The sequence below is a fragment of the Salvia miltiorrhiza genome, chromosome 8 (assembly GCF_028751815.1).
Source record: "Salvia miltiorrhiza cultivar Shanhuang (shh) chromosome 8, IMPLAD_Smil_shh, whole genome shotgun sequence".
NCBI classification, from domain to species: Eukaryota; Viridiplantae; Streptophyta; class Magnoliopsida; order Lamiales; family Lamiaceae; genus Salvia; species Salvia miltiorrhiza.
Window position 1 is genome coordinate 55,715,787 of NC_080394.1, and position 19,854 is coordinate 55,735,640.

Here is a 19,854-nt window from a genome sequence, read left to right on the forward strand (position 1 = left end):
CATTTCAAGTCAAAAGTAGATTATTGCCAATAGATTATTGCCGACCCATCACACTTCCAACCAGGAGCAAAAGCAATAACCCGTAGCATCACGTCAAGACTGGGGCGCAAGCTGAAAATGCCCCAAAGCCTGATCTCAACCGAAGATCTCAACCGAAGCAGCCAAACAAGCCCACCAGAAAGTGCACACCAACTGTTTGATAAAATAAAAGATGATTACTTTGGATACGAACACTTGGTTTCTTCATCTATTCTTCTGCAATGGGATGTTTGCCATCTTCCAAAATCAGTCCAATTAGCCTAACAGACCATGAAGATGGCTCAGAATTTCTCATCTCTATACTTATATCTGTTTGGTTAGCAAAAGTATTGAAGACATATATCCAAAGAAACTTTCACCCCGGACAGGATTTTTCACTACCACATTGGCAAATTATAACTAGACCACTAGCAAAAAAGATAAAACAGAACCAAACAAACCAACTATCAAAGCCACATAGCAACAATCAACTAAAAATACAATCTTTACCCATATTTGCTTTCTTTGAGCGCCTGGATTTCTTCCTTAGTCAATGGCTCCCCACGAATCTCCTCTCTGGAGCTCACATGCTTGGGCCTAGAACCGGGAAGATATGGTCCGGGCGCCTGGACCGGCTTCACGCCCTTTTATGAATCGGCGGCTGCTTAAACGAATCGAACTCCGACAGCTTTTTCTTGCTGGGCGGCAGCGGCCTCCGCCCCAGACACGGCTTCGCCATCGTTTCGGACCCAAATGGGGACACCAACGGCTCCAGCAATTCACCGGATTCACCTTCGGCGTCTCTGTGTAACTATACTGACACAGAAATGGTCAAGGGAGAATTGAATCATTTTCTGAGGCGAAGCTCATCTTCTATCTCTTTCTGGGACCTCTGGCGCCCGATGAATTTCTGTGTGGCGTTGTTCCACCGGTAGAAGCATATTTCGGTAGTCGGCCGGTGGGGCTGGGGCCGGACCGGCGACGGCGAAAGAAATTAATTCTTGCTGGTGAAATCAAAGTTTCGATTAGGTCTGAAAACATGTTATGTAAATGTTCTTCTCCATTCTTTGATGTTCTTTGAGTTGGGGCTATAAAAAGTTATTTTGAACTATTTGAATTGGGGTTATAAAAGTTTTGAGATATACGAATTCTTGTTTGAGATTAATGTTTTAAATTTTATTAATTTATCATAAATTTTAAATGGGGCTATAAGGGTACAATTGTAAAATTATAATTAATTTTATTATTATTTTTAAAAGGGGGCTATGGTGAGAAAATTGGGGGCTATATTTAAAATTACCCATTAAATAATCAAGGTAGCCCATTTGAACATGAATATGCACGGCCCAATTAAACCAAAAAAGGCCCTTTTTAAAAATAAAATAAAATCGCAGCCCACATGATTAATTAATTAAAACAGCCCATTTCAATTAACAAAAAAGGAGAATAGCCCAGATTTAATAAAATAAATCGGGCCCAAACATTTTAAATAAATCTCTCAACTCCGGCGAATCAGCAGCAAAAGCCGCCATTGCCGTCCCAGCGACGTTAAAACATATGCAGACCTTTCTTTTCTTTTCATTGTTAAAACATATTTGATTGTTTTTCAGCTCTTGGTATGTTTATCCTTTAACACCAATGCCCTATTTCCAGTATATCTGCTCCTTAGGCTGTATAGCTCTTGTTGTGTGGTTTTCTCCTAAAAGCACTTTATTAATTTTCTAATATGCTAGTTTAATTACTTTATCTTTAATAAAGCAGTTGAATCTTAAACCTGAAATGTGTCGTAAGTAGCCATCCTGATGATTCTGTATGTTACACGAGCAATGCTTAAACGTGAAATGTGTCGTCATTAGCCATCCTGATGATTCTGTATGATACACGAGAAATGCTTTTTCCTTTTAATGAGCTTGATCTCCTAGTCTTCTAGTAGAAATGCTTGTGATTGCAGCCTAGATTATTTGAGAAGGTGAGATTGGTTAAAAAACTTACTCTTAAGTTGGTTTCATATTGTGAGAACTTTTGCGTTCTAATCCGTATATCATCATTGTTTTGTGGATCCGATTGTTGAAAAGAGTGATACGATAAAGATCAAGTTGTAAGCTTGTTGTCTTTTTCATAGAGTATCTCACCTCTGTTGTTTTTCGCATTGCTTGTGCTCAGGATGCTGCTACGAGATCTATGATAGAGCAGTTAGGCGAGAGGAAGCCCGTAAGAAGGCGACTTAGAGTGTGCGTCTGCGCATCAGCCAGTTTGGTATTTTTGCTCTAGCAACTTGTTCCAACTCTATTGCTGGTACTGAAATAAATCCAAAAAACTTCTAATTTCGATGGCTCGGTTGTGATCTTTTAGCTACAAGATTCTAAGTGGAAGTTTTTCTGTATTGATTTATTGCATCAACTTGCTTTAATCTCACAAACTATATATGTTTTGTGATGAATCTCACCTTAGAAATATCTCAAATGAATGTCATCCTAGAAATTGTAAAGGTAAAATGTGGGCATTTTGTAAATGTCGAGTTTGAATGAGGTTTAAAGTATAAAAATGATTTTTAAAAAAGGAGAACACACAATTTTTGTGAACGAATGGAGTATTTTATTAATATATAGCCATTTATAATTACTACATTTGTTCATAAAGGGTATATTTTACCTTGGTATCCATAAATAGTCGAGTAGTATTTTTCTTGTCTTGGACATGATCTTACTTTTTTTTTTCTTTTTTTTAATATATATTTCACCATTATAAATATTATTTATTTATCCAAAAATCATATCATTCAGTTTTATATGGTGGGATCCTTTATCTATTAAATACACGTTCGCTATCTATTTCATCAAACACTAAATTAGCCAAAGTGGGCTTGTTTCTTCAAGGAAAATGATATTAGGAGATTTTAGATACTTACTTTTGAGGGAAAAAGTGGTATGATCTACACCAATTAAGTATTTTAAGTATATTATTAATTTTCGAAGGTGTAAAACGAATTTATTCTAGTGAAATATCCTAAAATAGAAAATGAACCTATTATAATAGAACGAATGGAGTAATTTATATCAACATCATAATTTTTAAATGAACGTTAGGTATGAATTCCTGCCAAATAATTCAATATAAAATTGCTCAACAATTGAATTTCTCATCAGAATTTGCCGTATGTTTATTGGCAAGTATCTTAGCAAAATAAATACCTATTTTAATTATCAAGGATAATGGAAAATAAATCCTTATCAGATCTCTTCAATAATTTAGATAGTGCTATAAGAATTTAATACTATAAGAATTCTAACTATAACTTCAAAAGATTAAAATAAAACGACTTGATTTATTTATTGATTTTAGCAGACTCCGTCAAAGTCTACGGCGCAACTTAGCATACTGCATACCCATCGTTCAGATTCATCAAATTTCAAATTACAGTCTGCTGCTTGATCGAAGGATTTGAGATGGCAGCTTATGCAGCTCTGGTTTCATTGATGAACAATATTGAGCAGATGATGAGCCATCCTCGCCTTTCAACTGTATTCGAAAAGAAACAGATTGAATCCCTTGGGGGAAAGGCTGATGGCTTGCTCGACTTGGTTACCAACAGTAATATTGATGGAGGTAGCAAAGAAGCATCAGATCTGGAGAGTCAAATCGCATCTGCAGCTCACGCAGCTGAAGATGTGATTGAATCGCACATTGTCGATCAAATTGCTGCTGGATCCAGTCAAGCAAGTCATGGATGCTCTTTGTTGGATCTGCAACAAATAACTGAAGAAATGGATGGTATAATGAGAAAGGGTGCTGAGCTCAAGGAGAAATGGCGAGCGAGAGAGGAGCAAGCTGCACATGGTGACATGGATGTTGTGGAGGAGAAACAACCTCTCACCACCACCACCACCGGAAAGGCTTCTCCAGTAGGGCTCGAAGACGACGTGATCCACATCATGGACAAGCTCACCATACATCAACCCAAGCAGCAAATCATCTCGATTGTTGGGATGGGCGGCATGGGTAAGACCACGCTTGCTCTAAATGTTTATGAAAATTCATTCATCAAGGAACACTTTGACATTCGTGCTTGGGCTACTGTATCTCAACAATACAGTGATAAAGAAATCTTTTCAAAACTTCTCTCTAGCATAGCGCAAAGTGGAAGTGAAAATGATTTAGGGCTAAAGTTGCATCAGAGTTTATGTGGTAGAAGATATCTGATTGTATTAGATGACATATGGAGTGTTGAAGCTTGGGATGAAGTGAGGCGTTACTTTCCTGATAATGGGAATGGAAGTCGGATTGTTTTAACTACTAGGTTGTCTGATGTGGCTAGTGGTTGTGGCTCTACTTCTTGCTTCACCATGAAACCTTTAGATGAGGATAAAAGTTGGGTGTTGTTTTGCAGAAGCGCTTTCCAGCAAGAACATTGCCCTTATCCTCAACTAGAAAATGTGGGAAATGAGATTGTTAGATTGTGCAGAGGACTACCCTTGTCAATTGTTGTGATTGGAGGGTTTCTTCTCAAATCGTCGAGGACTGTAGGATTCTGGAAGGAGTTTGCCGAGAATATAAAATCAATCCCCAATTCAATGGAGAAGCAAGAGATCTTAGATGTGTTATCTTTAAGCTATAATCACTTGCCCCCTCATTTGAAACCATGTTTTCTTTATATGGGAATTTTTGAGGAGGACCGTGAGATTCGTGCATCACGAATCATCAAACTTTGGGTTGCTGAAGGATTTATCAAACCGAAGAGAGCCCAAATGTTAGAAGAGATTGCAGAGGGGTACTTGAATGACTTAGTTGACAGGAATCTTGTTCTTGTTGGCAGATATCGATATAATGGGAAGATTAGGTCTTGTCGACTTCACGATCTGATAAGAGATCTGTGCTTGAAAGTCTCTGAGAAAGACAATTTCTTCTATCACTATGTCAAAAGGTCACTCGACAACATGACTAAGGAGCGTCGCTTCATATGTCAAGACTTCATCGAGAGTGAAGATGTTCCCGAGATGTCTGATGCTCTGAAATCAGCGCAGCTTCTTCGTTCTCTGGTATGCATAGGGTTCATGCTGCCGGTTGTGTTTAAGTTGTTGAGAGTTTTGACTGTGATTAGCGACTGTTCCACGGAAGATGTAATGCAGAACTTGAACCTGCGGTGCCTTACTTTCCAACCTTTGGATTCCGACACCTGGGTATGGCTTCCTCCTTCAATATCCCTCATTTGGAACCTGCAAACATTGACAATTCACGTGGAACACAATAGTCTAGTTGTTGCACCAATTGAAATTTGGAGCTTGTCACAACTTAGGCATGTGGAGTGCTCACGGATTTATCTTCCTCATCCTCCAAATGACTGTGTTGTCATGGGAAACTTACAGACATTGACAAAAGCTGTAAATTTGAGGTTGAGTGAGGAGGTGTGTAAGAGAATTCCCAACACCAGCAAATTGCATCTAATCTACGACAAAAAGTTGAAGGGCTATGATGATTGCTTGTTCGACCATCTCCACAATCTTGGCAGCTTACATAAACTTCAATCACTAAAGCTAGTTTCCACCTCTGAAAACTCCTCATGCAATGCAGATCGGCTTAAGTGTGCATTTCCGGTATCTCTGAAGAAGCTGTCACTGAAAAACTGCAGTCTTGTCTGGAATGATCTGACAATCATTGGTTCTTTGCCACAGTTAGAAGCTCTCAAGCTAGATGATTCCGTCAAGGGACAGAAGTGGAGTCCGGTTAACGGGGAGTTTCTCGGCCTTAGATTCTTGAGCATTATCGATTGTGATCTGAGATGTTGGGATGCAGACAGCTCCCATTTCCCAGTTCTGGAGAAGCTTAGACTTGAGGGATTGATGCACTTGGAAGAGATCCCTTTGGATATTGGAGAAATTCCGACGCTTGAAGTTATCAGTGTGGTTGTATGCAGTGAGTCTGCTGAGATTTCGGCGATGAAAATAAAGGAAGAAGAAGAGAGTCTAGGAAATGAGGGCCTTCAAGTTCAAATATTAGATATTGATGAGATCCTAGATGCGCATGCTCAAGAAATTCCCATTTTTATAGTACGTCTTCATCAAGAATTCCTAGCATTTAGATGGTCGTCAGATTATCTCTACGATTAACTCTTCATCAAGAATTCCCATTTTTATTGTACGTCTTTCATTTTTCGCAGAGGAAATAAAATCGAAAAATAGACGGAGGTTACAATTTATACAAAATCAATACTTCATCGTTTAAACTAACATTTGAAGTTTAAAGTGATATTCACCTCAATTTTTTACCCAAAATGGTGATTTTCCAAAAGGGTAAACTCTCCACTTTCACCCTTACCCAGAAACTATAACTCAACAGTAACAAGAGATGTCAACTTCAATCTTAAGGCTATCATTCCCAAAGCTGTCTTGCTATTTCTTAATCTCCAATGCTGAAATGGCCGCAGATTCAGAGCAGTGATGTAAATGAATGAGTTTGAGAGTGCTTATCTCTCCCATCTCCGATGGGATCTCTTGCAACTGCCACAGATCTCGAGCAACGAGCTTTTCAAGAACTCGAAAAGCAAGAGGTGTCTGAAGCCCAACACACGACATCACAGTTGTCGATTCTCAAGAACTTGAGACAAGGGAACTCATGGTTGAAACTTGAAAGTGCTCAACTCGCCTCCCAAGAAAGAGCTGTGTTCAAGCTCAAGAACTTGTAGATGTTGCAATGAACCAATCATTGCCAGATCTTCTCGAGTGTGGCTGCAGTTTCTCAAGCACAACTTGTTTAGCCAAGTGGGGAAGGCAAGCCTCTTGCTCAGCAAATCCACTGTATATCGCGATATGCAGAAAGGGAACCTCATGTTTAGTGATTCGAGCTTTTGTAAAGAGCCGAGATTGTGGAGATAGTGTAAGCACAAGCAATCTTCGTAATCTGTCCAGACATCATCAAAGAGAAGTGGAAAGTTGAGGGTGGTTTTGGATCTGCTCCACCGTATTCATCAGAGAAACTAGAGCTGCAGCCATCGATCTGTTGAGAAGAGCAACAAATTAAATAGAATACTAATGATACGTAAATAACAATCTATGGAGTTCCCACCTCAATTGCTATCTTGACTATACAAACATCAGGATGAGATTCTTTTAATAAAAGAAAATTTTAATGCGGCGGCGGCGAAGACTTTGACGGAGTCTGCTGAGAAATAAATGAATCATGTCGTTTTATTTGAATCTTTTGAACATAAATAAATGATTTCTTTTCCATTATGCTCCTGCTGCCATTTTCCTTGAAGAAACGAGCTGACTTTGGCTATATTGATAAAATAAATTACAAAAAAATAAAATCTTATAGCATCCACAGCTTGAATTACCTGCTGCAGATCGACCGTGCATCCAAGGCTTGCTTGATTGGATACAGAATGAATTCGATCCACGATTCAATCACGTGCGAGATTTGTCTCTCGAGATGTTGTGCCTCTTTAATTTCTGAAATATTTGAACTTGAAGGCCCTCATATCCTACACTCTCTTCTTCTTCCTTCATTTTCATTGCCGAAATTCCAAAGGGATCTCTTCCAAGTGTTTCAATCCCATAAGCCTGAGCTTCTTCAAAACTGGGAAATGGGAGCTGTATGCATCCCAACATCTCAGACTAACCCTTAACAATGCTCAAGAATCTAAGGCGGAGAAACTCCCCGTTAACTGGACTCCACTTCTGTCCCTTGACAGATTTAACTAGCTCGAGAGCTTCTAATTGGGGCAAAGAACCGATGATTGTTACATCAACTTACAAACTCAGACAAAACAAAGATCTTGATTTCAATCAAGAATTCATATACATAATGATTACATTGTGAAACTAAATTAAATGTAGCTCCAATTTGCACATACAATGAATGCAGAAGTTGCAAGTCAAGGTGCATAGCTCAGCAACTCCCAATCCAAGTAAACAATCCCACCAACAGTGCCTACTACTACAAAACAACATCACAACTACAAAATTGAAATATTTTAAATCATCATAACATAAAGATTAAATAAACAAATAAGCAATTGTACTTTCCCCTTAATCTCTATTGCAATAATTCTTGACCTTCAAACACAACATAAAACCTAACTAGAATAGAAGTCCTTTGGTATGAGTTTCTTAACCTTATTAAACAGAACGCTATCTTTACCTTCCCATTTCTCAGCTTCAATCAACATCGAATATGCAGTTTTGTCAAGTGTGAATCCCCTTGAATCCATCTCTTCCAACAGTGGCATTGCATCAAGGATCTTGTTCATTTTGAGAAGACCTCGAACAAAAACATTGTATGTTACACTATTTGGCAAGCAACCGTTGCTTACCATTTGCGTCATGAAATCCCTAGCCTCCTCTATCCGCGCTTCCTCACAAAGTGCACCGATAAGGATTGTATAAGTTATGACGTCAGGCTGCAAACCTATGGATGGAAGCTCATGGAACAGATCTTTAGCCTCCTTTATCTGCCCTCTTTCGCGAAGTGCACCAATGAGAATATTATATGTTATGACATTAGGCTGCAAACCTTTGGATGGAAGCTTGTCGAACAGATCTTTTGCTTCTCTGACTTTGTTGTCGTTGCACAATCCCTCAATGAGGATATTATATGTTACTATGCCTGGAACGATGCCTTTATCTTCCATGGTATGCAACACAGAAAATGCTTCACTGATACGATGAGCACTGCATAGACCATCCAACAAGATATTATAAGTCCTTATATCCGGAAACAGTTGTAGAGCTTCCATTTCTTTGAACAGCTTCAAGCCATCTTCGCATTTGCCTTCACGAAATAAGGCCTCTAGCATTATGGTATAACAAACCACATCGCGCTTTAATCTTTGAGCGGGAATTATGGTAAAAAGACGTGAAACTTCATCGACTCGCCCCTTTTTGCAATACCCGTTCATCAAGGTATTGTAGCTTATGATATTGGGCTTGATTCCAGAATTAACTGTCAATTGCAAAATGCGTCCGGCTTCGTCCATTTTCCCTTGCATACAGTATCCATTCATCAATGCAGTATAAGTGACAATGTTGGGTTGTACATCAATCTCCTTCATAGATACCAACATATGCTCGGCAACTTCCACCTTTCCATCTTTGCACCAAGCATCCACAAAGATATTACACGTCCACACATCTGGGCAGACCATATCAGCTATCATCTTCTTCAAAACGTGTTCAACCTCGTCCATTCTTTTCATCTTGCACAACATTGGGTGAAATCCCCTTATCACCCAAAGAGGAGAAGAGTTGGAGAGCATCGTCCACCTTTCCTTCCTTGCATAGACCATCAATGACTATGTTGTAAGCATAGACATTGGGTTTGCAGCTCCCTTTTCCTTTTTCCAATGAGCAGAGCAAATCAATCGCCTGTAGAATATCTCCAGCTTTGCATAACCCATTAATTATTGTATTATACGTATAATCATCGGGGTCACACAGTTGGTAGGCCGACAGCTTCCCCAGCAATTTAGCTGCCTCTGGGATCCTTTCAACAAACAGAATGCCCTTCACGAGAATGTTGAAGGTTACCACAGTAGGCTCAAACCCACGCTTGAAAAAAATGCCTAAGATTGCAAACCCAAAATCAGGTCTTTTCTGTCGGCAGTAGCAATCAATCGCAATACTCAATATGTACTGATCTACAGGAACATGCCTTTGAAGCATTTCGTCGATCAGATGAAGGGCAAGAGAGTATTGTTTCATCTTGACCACAGTACTCAACAATTTACTGAAAACAGAAGCATAAGGGCGGGGCTGCGTCCTCACCATTTCCCGAAACAGAGCGACGGCATCATTGGATTCACGTATAGATTCAAAATCGAATCTGGGATAGGCGGAGAAGTGTCTCCTCATTTGGCAGCTGGCATTATCAAAATGAAAACTGGGTAGAAGAAATGATTGATAATGTGGAGAAGTGATGGCAAAAGTGGAGAATTTAGATGAAGAATTCGACAAAATTCTACCGAGAAACATGGCGGCGTGGTTAGACCTCATTCTTGGGATAGTTTTGTAGTTGTGACCACTGAAATTAAAAGCTGAAGAATTGGGGAAGCTCGCTGTTGAAGAAGGAGAGATAGGGTTTTGTGATAAGAAACGGAGATTTGGGGAATTGGAAGTGCTAGCTGGGGAACAAGGGTAAAGTAGATCTGGTTATATTTGAGCCAATCTCAGCCGTTCAAAGAGTAATCGCATTTGAAGAGAGGAAAACGCATTTCATTCTGTACTTTATAATTTACCTATGTTGCATAGGTACGGAGGTGCGGATGCGGGGGCGATACGATACGATACGAGTACGGGGATACGAATTTTTAAAAATTATAGGGTGCGATTCGGCAATGATACATCTAATTATTAAAATTTTATGATATATAATGCTTATAAAATATATACAATTTAAATTTTCTTAAATTAATTATATGTAATTTACATTTTATTTTACCCAAAAGTTAAGCATTTTCAATTATATAAGTTAATTGAGCAACAATATAACGATTCAAATATTATTAGTCCAATATATAAGTTATAACTGAAAATAAAATTATCAAAATAACCTTGTGTAGGCCTTTCATGCACGAGATACGTGAATTTCGCATATGGAATTTGCGAATCCGGTTTATTTTTATAAATTGTTTTAAAAGATACGCCACGTGACGAATCGGGTGCGAATCCGACGAGAATCCGAGAGAATCGCACCCTAAAAGAATCCGATTCGCCGTACATGCTAATTTTTGAAGAATCCGTGCATCATAGTAATTTACTAGATTTGCCCATCGTGCGATGCACGATAATAGTTATTATTAAATATATATATATATATATATATATATATATATAGAGAAATGATATGCTACATACCTTATGTGAGCTCCTTATATGAGCACCACTCATGTTTAGCTCTCGTTAGCATTATCTTTTTTGTTTTAGGCATTTATTTTTATTCTAATACTTCATATATTGTTATTAAGATCATTAATTTTATAAATTACATAAAAATCAAAGTTCGATTTGTTCATATTCCCTTTAACTTCAAATAATTAATAAAAGAATAAATTAGACTTTGATTTTTATTTAATTTATAAAATTAATGATCTCAATAACAATATATGAAGTATTAGAATAAAAATAAATGCCTAAAACAAAAAAGATAATGCTAACGAGAGCTAAACATGAGTGGTGCTCATATAAGGAGCTCACATAAGGTATGTAGCATATCATTTCTATATATATATATATATATATATATATATATATATATATATATATATATATATATATATATATATATGAGGAATGTTATGCTACATACCTTATATGAGCACCTTATGTGAGCACCACTCACGTTTAGCCCTCGTTTGCAATAATTTTTTTGTTTTAGACATTTATTTTTATTCTAATACTTCATAAATTGTTATTATGATCATTAATTTTATACATAACATAAAAATCAAAGTCCGATTTGTTCATATTCCCTTTAACTTCAAATAATTAATAAAAAGGATAAATTAGACTTTGATTTTTATGTTATTTATAAAATTAATGATCCTAATAACAATTTATGAAGTATTAGAATAAATATAAATGTCTAAAACAAAAAAAATAATGCTAACGAGGGCTAAACGTGAGTGGTGCTCACATAAGGTGCTCACATAAGGTATGTAGCATAACATTCCTCATATATATATAATATTAAATTAGAAAAATTACTAAATACACATAGTTAATTTTGAAATGTTTAATTTTATACAATATATATAGTTGTACTAAAAAAATAGAGTAGTACACTAACAAAATAAAAACTTTAATATTTCATAAGATTAATTTTTTAAAACGAACATTTACAAATTGACAGAATAATCACAATTAGTATTTTTGAAAAAGTCATAACTTTTTCTTATATATAAGATATAGATACTCTTCAATTCTGTAATACGTGAATAATCTATTAATTTAGACGAAGACTACATATAGTATTTGTCAAAATTATAGATGCATTACTCATTCAATGAAATCAACCAATTATAAGAACATATATAAATATATAGTACAATATTGAACTAACAACAATTAATACTACATATAATTAGTAAACTTTTTAGAGCAAACACATGTACTATATTTTAATTTTAAATAGTAAGTGTTAATTTTTTTATGAATTTATTTATCTTTATATTCATAATAAAAATTCATACAAATTATTGTTAATAATAATAATTAATTGTATTTGTAAGTGGATAAAGAGACTAATTAATTTTTACGAGCATCCAAAAATGACAAAAATTGACTATTTTTTGTGGACGAATGGAGTATGATTTATTTTTTAAACAAAAATATCAAACAAAAATATATTTCAATCTCCCTTTCTTACAACCTTAACAATTTTATTTTGAGCTCCATTGTGTTTTCTATATTTCCATTTCATTTATTTTCGTTCTCATCACTTGAGATCTTCGCTAATCTTTTTTAAAATGTCAATTTTTTTTATGTATAAATATGTATATCATCTCATCACATAATTGATAATCATTAATTTTTACATTTATTTATGATAAATAATTAAAAGCTACTACGTACATGGTATTAAATTCACCAAAAATAACATGTACTAATAAAATACTAATATTAGTTAAAGATAATTAGAGAATGTAATGTCTGCTAAAGTCGTGGGTTAGTTAACGGAAATGGTATATGCCTATTGTTGGCATTTTTTAAAATATTAATTTCACCCCCTTTAATTGAATTCATTTACAAAATTGCCATCTAAATTGATTTGAAATCAATTTGAAATTGAGAACTCCCTTTTTAATAGGGGTAATTGCCTGTAAATCCCTAACGTTTACACAGAATTGGTTTTTGCACCTATTTTTATTTTTCTTCTTTTAAATACATAACCTTTAGTTTTTGTCTCAAATTTGTCCGGTGACCGGTTTTTTCTAACGCCGGCGCCGGAAATGCCACGGTGGCAGCCGGAATCGACAAGGTGGCAGCCGGAATTGACACATAGACATTTTCTTTTACATGTGGCATAAAAAAAAACAAAAACAAATAAAAGAAAACAAAAATCGAAACCAGTGCCCTTTCCCCTTCCCCCACCCCTAACTTCCCTTCCCCCCACCCGCCGCTGCCACCAGTCCGGCGCTCGCCACCCCCTCCCCCTCCCCACCCTCGGCGCCGCCCCCTCCCCCTTCTCAGAGCCCGTCAGCCCTCCACCCCAAATCTTTGCGCCGCCTCCCTTCGAATTTCTGCGTCTTCTTAGATTTCAGATCTGTGCGATTGTGTAGGGGTTAGCCGGAGAAGATGTCGGCTGGGGTTGGGGTTGCGTGGCCGAATTTGCAGAGATCGGCGGGGCTGGGGTTACGCTGGGATTTTACGATGGAGGGTGGAAGAGAGGCGGTGGATGAGAGGTATGGCGAGGGTAGAGGAGAGAGAATAAGCGCACTACCACAGCCTGGGAGGGAAGGGCTGACGGGTCTGGGAGGAGGAGGGGGCGGCGAGCGTCGGCGGGCGCTAGCGTGTGGTTGTGGCAGGCTGCGGCGGGATCTGGGGTTGGGGAGGGGGGCGCCGGGATCTGGGGATGGGGGAGGGGCTGACGGGATTTTGGGGGACGGGAGGGGTAGACGGGGTCTGGGGAGGGGGAGGCCGACGGGTCTAGGGAGGGGGAAGGTGCTGCCGGCGCCGGCGTGTGGTGGCGGCAGGCGGCGCCGGCGGGGGGGGGAGGGGGGGGGGAGTTAGGGTTTGGGAGGTGGGAGGATGGAGAAGATGATGATGTGGATGTTTTCTTTATCATTTTTTTTATTTTTTTTCCACATGTCCTAAATTTGCTTAGGTGTCACTTTCCGGCTGCCACCTTGTAATTTCCGACGCCGGCGTAAGAAAAATCCGATCACCGGATAAATTTGAGACAAAAACTAAAGGTTAGGTATTTAATAGAAGAAAAATAAAAATAGGTGCAAAAACCAATTCCGTGTAAACGTTAGGGATTTACAGGCAATTACCCATTTTTAATATAGTATAGATGATGTTATTTTCCTAAAGTAGCTCTCAATTTCCTACCAATTTAATAAATTCTTAAGATTTTTTTTGTTCTTTTGTGTTGGATTTTTCGGATAATTTTTTGCAATCACATTTAGCTCCTCTAAAATATGATTATGACTTTTCATAATTAATTTCTGAGTTTGGCTGAAATTAATACTGCAAATAAATAATTTACAAACTTAAACAAATTATGTTTGAGCATGTGAAGTACGCTATGAGATTAATTAAAGAAAAATATATTCTATTAAAATAAAAAAATGAATAAACCAATCAAATTTAAGCTTTAAGCTCAGAATCATATATATCAGCTAAAAATACGTGTTAAGTTCATGAATTTATATACAAATGTATGTATTTTCATATATATCAGCTAAAAATACGTGTTAAGTTCATGAATTTATATACAAATGTATGTATTTTTTTGTGGTTGAACTTAGCTCCAATTCTTTCAAACTTAGAGCTCCAGCAAGTGCTCCACTATCTGATTATTAAAATTGTTTTAGCACTATTTAAATTATTGAAGAGATCTGATAAGGATTTCTTTTCCAATATTATCCTTGATAATTAAAACAGGTATTTGTGTTGCCAAGAACCATACAGCAAAGTCTGATGAGAAATTCAAATGTGGAGCAAATGTTCATATTGAATTATTTGGCAGGAATTCATGCCTAATTTCATTTAAAAATTGTGATGTTGATATAAATTAATAAATTTCTGGACAGTTCCATTTGAATGCTGCTGCTGCCATTTTCCTTGAAGAAACGAGCTGACTTTGGCTCCGTAATAATATATCTTGAATTATTATTAGTATCTATATCTTATATTAAAATGCAGTTTTAACAGCAGTTTTTTTGGCGTCAAATTTCTCTCTCATTCATTTTCTTTTATATTTCAAATCTTTTCTAAATATCATTAAATTTAGTTTATGAAAAATATACAATAATGTATCTTAAATTAAAGATCTTGTCAAGATCTTTAATTTGATATAAAAATTATAACAAATAAATTTAAAATAATCATTTAAAGATTCAAAATTAATTTAAAAACTATTTTTTTTTCATTTTCCATATTTTATCTCTCTCACGTACATGACATCCACGTTTCTTTTTTCGTTTCTTTCTATTATGATTTTATTACATTATTTTATTTTTTTGTGCTTATATTTTTTGTGCTTATATCATCTCGTTTGGAGCAATTCAAATTGTATTAGCCTCAATCATTCCGCCAATTAAATATAGATTTTTAATTTGGAGAGCAAGAGCTTCTTCTTGTATAAGTTTTATTTTAGTGAAACCTTATAAAAAAAATCAATGTGAAATGAGGTGATTTATATGAATTCTTCACTCGATTGAGATTATTATAAATTTAATACATAATTAAATATTTCTAATGTATTTTAACACCATATCCTCTATTGTTCTTTATCTAAATTCTTCATTTATGCATTACTAATTTCATAATTTATCTATCTGTTATTATTATTATTATTATTATTATTATTATTATTGACGAAACTTAAACAAATAAAGTTTTTATATATGAAAAATATATTTTTCTTCCCTATACAAATAAAATGTACGGATGTATTTTATAAAAAATAAAAATAAAATTTTAAATATATTTATAGACATAAAATAAGATTTTATTTTAAAGTAATTAGGTTATTTGGAAACGATGATGCAAGGAGATATAATCAGTGTGGGTCTGATTTTCCTTGCGTAAATCATCGAGAAAGGCAGAGACTGGCGAGCTTTGAATCATCAAGCAAACTGGTGTAAACGTTTCAGACACCAATGCAACAGAGTCAGGGGACGCGCCATCGGGGGCACGCGAGAGAGTATCAGCCACGATATTATGGCGTCCAGGTTTATACTCTATAGAAAAATCGTACCTTAACAATTTGCGGATATACCGGTGCTGATCAGAAGTGTGTAAGTGTTGTCGTAAAAGTTCTTTCAAACTGTGGTGGTCAGTACGAATAATAAAATGTTGACCCAAAATATATTTGGCGCCATTTACCAATAGCCTCGCTTATGGCATGTAATTCTTTGATATAGGTAGAGGCGTCCTTGAGACGAGCTCCTAATTTACGATTGTGATAAGCGATGGGCAAATTATCTTGTAAAAGCACCGCGCCCAAACCCACATCAGAGGCATCAGTTTCGATGATGAACTATTTAGAAAAATCATGCAAACGCAAGATAGGTGTCGAGGCCATCGCCTGTTTGAGAGCATGAAAAGCAATTGAGGCATTATCGGACCACACAAAACTGTCTTTACAAAGGAGATCGGTGAGAGGAGAAGCGATGGCAGCATAGTTCTGAACAAATTTGCGATAGTAGTCGGTTAAACCGAGGAAGCCCTGAAGTTTCTTGGCAGAAGATGGGATGGGCCATGCTAGCATTGCTTCTATTTTGGCAGGATCCGCGCGCACTGTGCCGGAGCTAACAATATGACCCAAGTAATCCACCGAAGACGTGCCAGAAGTACATTTGGAGAATTTCACAAAAAAACAATGGGACTTCAGACATTGGAGCACTGTGCGTAAGTGATCAGTATGTGCTTCTTCAGATGGACTGTAGACCAGAATGTCGTAAAAAAAAAAAAAACAACGAAGCGACGTAGGAAATCCTTGAGAATAAAGTTCATGGTCGCTTGGAATGTGGATGAGGCATTAGTAAGCCCGAAAGGCATGACAAGAAACTCAAAATGGCCATCATGAGTGCGAAACGCCGTCTTAAAGATATCCTTATCGTGAACACGAATTTGGTGAAAACCGGCACGTAGATCCAATTTAGAGAATACTGTAGACTGACCAAGTTCATCAAGGAGTTCATCAACTGTAGAAATAGGGAATTTATCCTTAACAGTGACAGCGTTGAGAGCACGATAATCAACACAGAAACGGTAGGAGCCGTCTTTCTTCTTGACTAAAAGCACGGGAGAGGAAAACGGGCTTTGACTCGGGCGTATAATCCCCTGATCCAACATCTCACGAACCAACCGTTCCATTTCATTTTTTTGAAAATAAGGATAGCGGTAAGGCCGAACATTAACCGGTTTGCTGCCTGGTGCAAGATAAATGCGATGTTCGAGCAAACGACGTGGGGGAAGGCCGCGCGGGGCATCAAAGACATCGGTAAATTCAGTGAGGACCTTGTGGAAAGCTGGTGGGATGGTTTGAAGATCAAATGGATGGAGTTCTCGCTGGTGTGGACCAATATGCCAGATTTCATAAATAGTGTCGACCTCGACCTCACCAGAGTTTACAAGTGACTGCAACATGGAGAAACTAACTTGATGAGAAGTCAAAAAGTTATCATCGTCCAGAATAACCCGCTTGCCATGCCACTCAAACTCCATATGACCACACCGATAATCATGAATTACTTGGCCTAATTCTTGGAGCCATTGAATACCAAGAATAATATCAGGTCCCTTGATTGGCAACACAAATAATTCGCAGGTGAAAGAAGTCCCTTGAAGATCAATAGAAACAGCCATGCATTTATGTTGGCAAATAATAAAATCTCCATTGCCAATATACACCCAAAAATTTGGGATGGCAGTAAGCGATGACTTGAGGCGCTGTGCAAGGTTAGGGGTGATAAAATTATGAGTGCTACCATAATCAATCATCTGAAACCTTTGTGTCTGTATGCTGCCCCATAAGCGAAGAGAACGGGGCTGAGCGGCGCCCGAGAGAGAGTGAAGGCTGGATACATCTCCCAAAATGATGTCATCATCTAGAGGATGGTCAGGCGAGTCTAAGATATCATGAGCCTCAAGAGAGAAAGTAGCATCATCACCGGCGAGGAGCAAAACCGTGCTCGGAGTCTTACAGCGGTGGGATGGATTCCATCGCTGATCACAATGGAAGCACAACCCTCGTTCGCGCTTCTCACGAGTCTCTGCAGGAGTGAGGCGCCGAACAGGAATGGTGGGCGAGTCGCACCGTACAGGAGAAGGGGACGACGAAACGGCAGAGGGCCGAGGAGGAATTGGCGGGACCGCAGTGGTGGAATTGGTCGTCACGGCTGTTGGTAAAGTAGGGCGAGGTAGTGGGCGAGCAAAAGTACGTGCATCAGTTTGGGAGTCCATATATTTGCTCTCAAACACTCGAGACAAAGCAAAAGTCTCATCTAATGTAGGCGGTCGATTCAATTGGAGATCACGACGAATCGACGGCTTGAGTCCTGAAATATAAAATGAAATAAGTAGGGGTTCCGAGATACCCTTAGTGCGACCCATTAAGGACTCAAAGGTTGATTGGTAATTTGCAACAGAGCATTGTTGCGAGAGCTTAGCCAACGTACCCTCGGGATCGTCAAACTGTGAATCACCAAAACGAGATTTGACACGGTTCAAGAAATCTGACCAAGAAGAGAGCATGTGTTGAGATTTCAGCCATTGAAACCAAGTAGAAGCCTTGCCATCAAGATGAAAAGAGACAATTTGAAGGCGTTGAGCGTCGGGAGTGTTATGGTAGCCAAAATATTCCTCGATCTTAAAGATCCAAGAGTATGGATCAGTGCCATCAAAGCGGGGAACGTCAAGGCGAACAAAAGGAGGGCGGCCGTGTGGAAAAGTATTGGAGGCATCATCGATGGACGATGACGAGTGGGTGTTCTTGAGTATCACCATGAATTCATCCAACTGCTTCTGAAAATCCGCCTGAGATTGGCGAAGTTGAGTATCCACTTGAGCACTGAGAGTGCGGATTTGTGCCTGCAAATCCTTTACTACGGACTCCATCGAAAAAGTCAATGAAAGCACCAATTAATACGAGATGTGTTAATAATCACGCTAAAGAGAACGTGAAACTCATGCAAATTCTCACGATCACGTAAGAACAGCCGTCTCTATGAGAAAATTATTTCAAGCATACCCTAGAACAATAAATCCTAGCCTTATATAGGAAAAGGTAAACAACTAACGAGGCCCATTAGCATTGGGCCTTAACCATAATCTAATTAAAAGACATAAAATAAAGAATACTAATTGGTGAAACGATTAGGCCTTCTAATCTCTCTGCGTTGACGTCTCTCAGCCAAACTTGGCTCCACTTCATCACCCTTCTCAACTTCTTCTTCGATATAGTTCTCAGCTTCCTCTTCGACATCGTTCAAGGTAGCTGCAGCAGATTTTGTGCTCGTATCACTCAAGCTCCCACCCCGCCCCTCCTCCGCGCTCCAGGCTCAGACGGTATTTTAGGTAGGCGCCGCCTACCTTAGAAAAAAAAAATTGTTGCAATGCTCCTTGAGCTCAGCACCCTTCTTCATGATACCATCCATATCTTCAATCATCTGTTGCAGATCCAACAAGCATGGATTTCTCCATAGCCAGCACCACAGCATCCATGCTGGTTTCTGCCCAGCATAAATTTGATCGACGATCTGTGATTCAATCACATCTTCAGCCACATGAGCTGCAGATGTGATTCGTCTCTCCAGATATGCTGCTTCTTTGCTACCTCCAATATTAGTGTTGGTTATGAAGTCGAGCAAGCCGTCAGCCTTTTCCCCCAGGGATTCAATCTGTTTCTTGTCGAATACAATTAAAAGGCGACGATGGCTCATCATCTGCTCAATATTGTTCATCACAGAAACCAGAGCTGCATAAGCTGCCATCTCAAATCAAAGCAGCAGACTGTAATTGAACCGATCGAATTTTGTTGAAATTTGACGAATCTGAACGACGATTGACGTAATCTGCTAAGAAATAAGTAATCAAACAGTTGAATTATGCATGATACACGAGCAATGCTTCTAAAATGCTTGATTGAGCCTAGATTATTTGAAAATGGTGACAT

At 38.0% G+C, this 19,854-nt stretch overlaps 2 protein-coding genes and 1 pseudogene across 2 annotated transcripts; 1 reads left to right on the forward strand and 2 right to left on the reverse strand.

The window, feature by feature from the left end:
• Positions 1-3,464: 3,464 nt before the first annotated feature.
• On the forward strand, positions 3,465-6,122 carry LOC130998744 (putative late blight resistance protein homolog R1A-10). Its single transcript, XM_057924152.1, has one exon. It carries the CDS (start codon positions 3,465-3,467, stop codon positions 6,120-6,122), a length of 2,658 nt encoding a protein of 885 aa, XP_057780135.1.
• A 1,436-nt stretch (positions 6,123-7,558) lies between these two features.
• On the reverse strand, positions 7,559-10,156 carry LOC130999327 (putative pentatricopeptide repeat-containing protein At1g12700, mitochondrial; annotated as a pseudogene).
• Positions 10,157-16,215: 6,059 nt separating this feature from the next.
• LOC130998745 (uncharacterized) lies at positions 16,216-18,797 on the reverse strand. The gene is made up of 2 exons (XM_057924153.1): positions 16,656-18,797; positions 16,216-16,563 (listed from the first exon to the last, which is right to left on the reverse strand). Exons 1-2 carry the CDS (start codon positions 18,795-18,797, stop codon positions 16,216-16,218), a joined length of 2,490 nt encoding a protein of 829 aa, XP_057780136.1.
• Between the last annotated feature and the right edge of the window lie 1,057 nt (positions 18,798-19,854).

Bases quoted from the DNA above. Each gene is read 5' to 3' on its own strand.
- LOC130998744 (XM_057924152.1), top strand. From the start codon at position 3,465: ATGGCAGCTTATGCAGCTCTGGTTTCATTGATGAACAATATTGAGCAG.
- LOC130998745 (XM_057924153.1), bottom strand. From the start codon at position 18,797: ATGGAGTCCGTAGTAAAGGATTTGCAGGCACAAATCCGCACTCTCAGT. The intron at 16,564-16,655 runs GTTGTTTTTTTT...CAATGTCTGAAG, and splicing joins AGGATTTCCTACGTCGCTTC to TCCCATTGTTTTTTTGTGAA.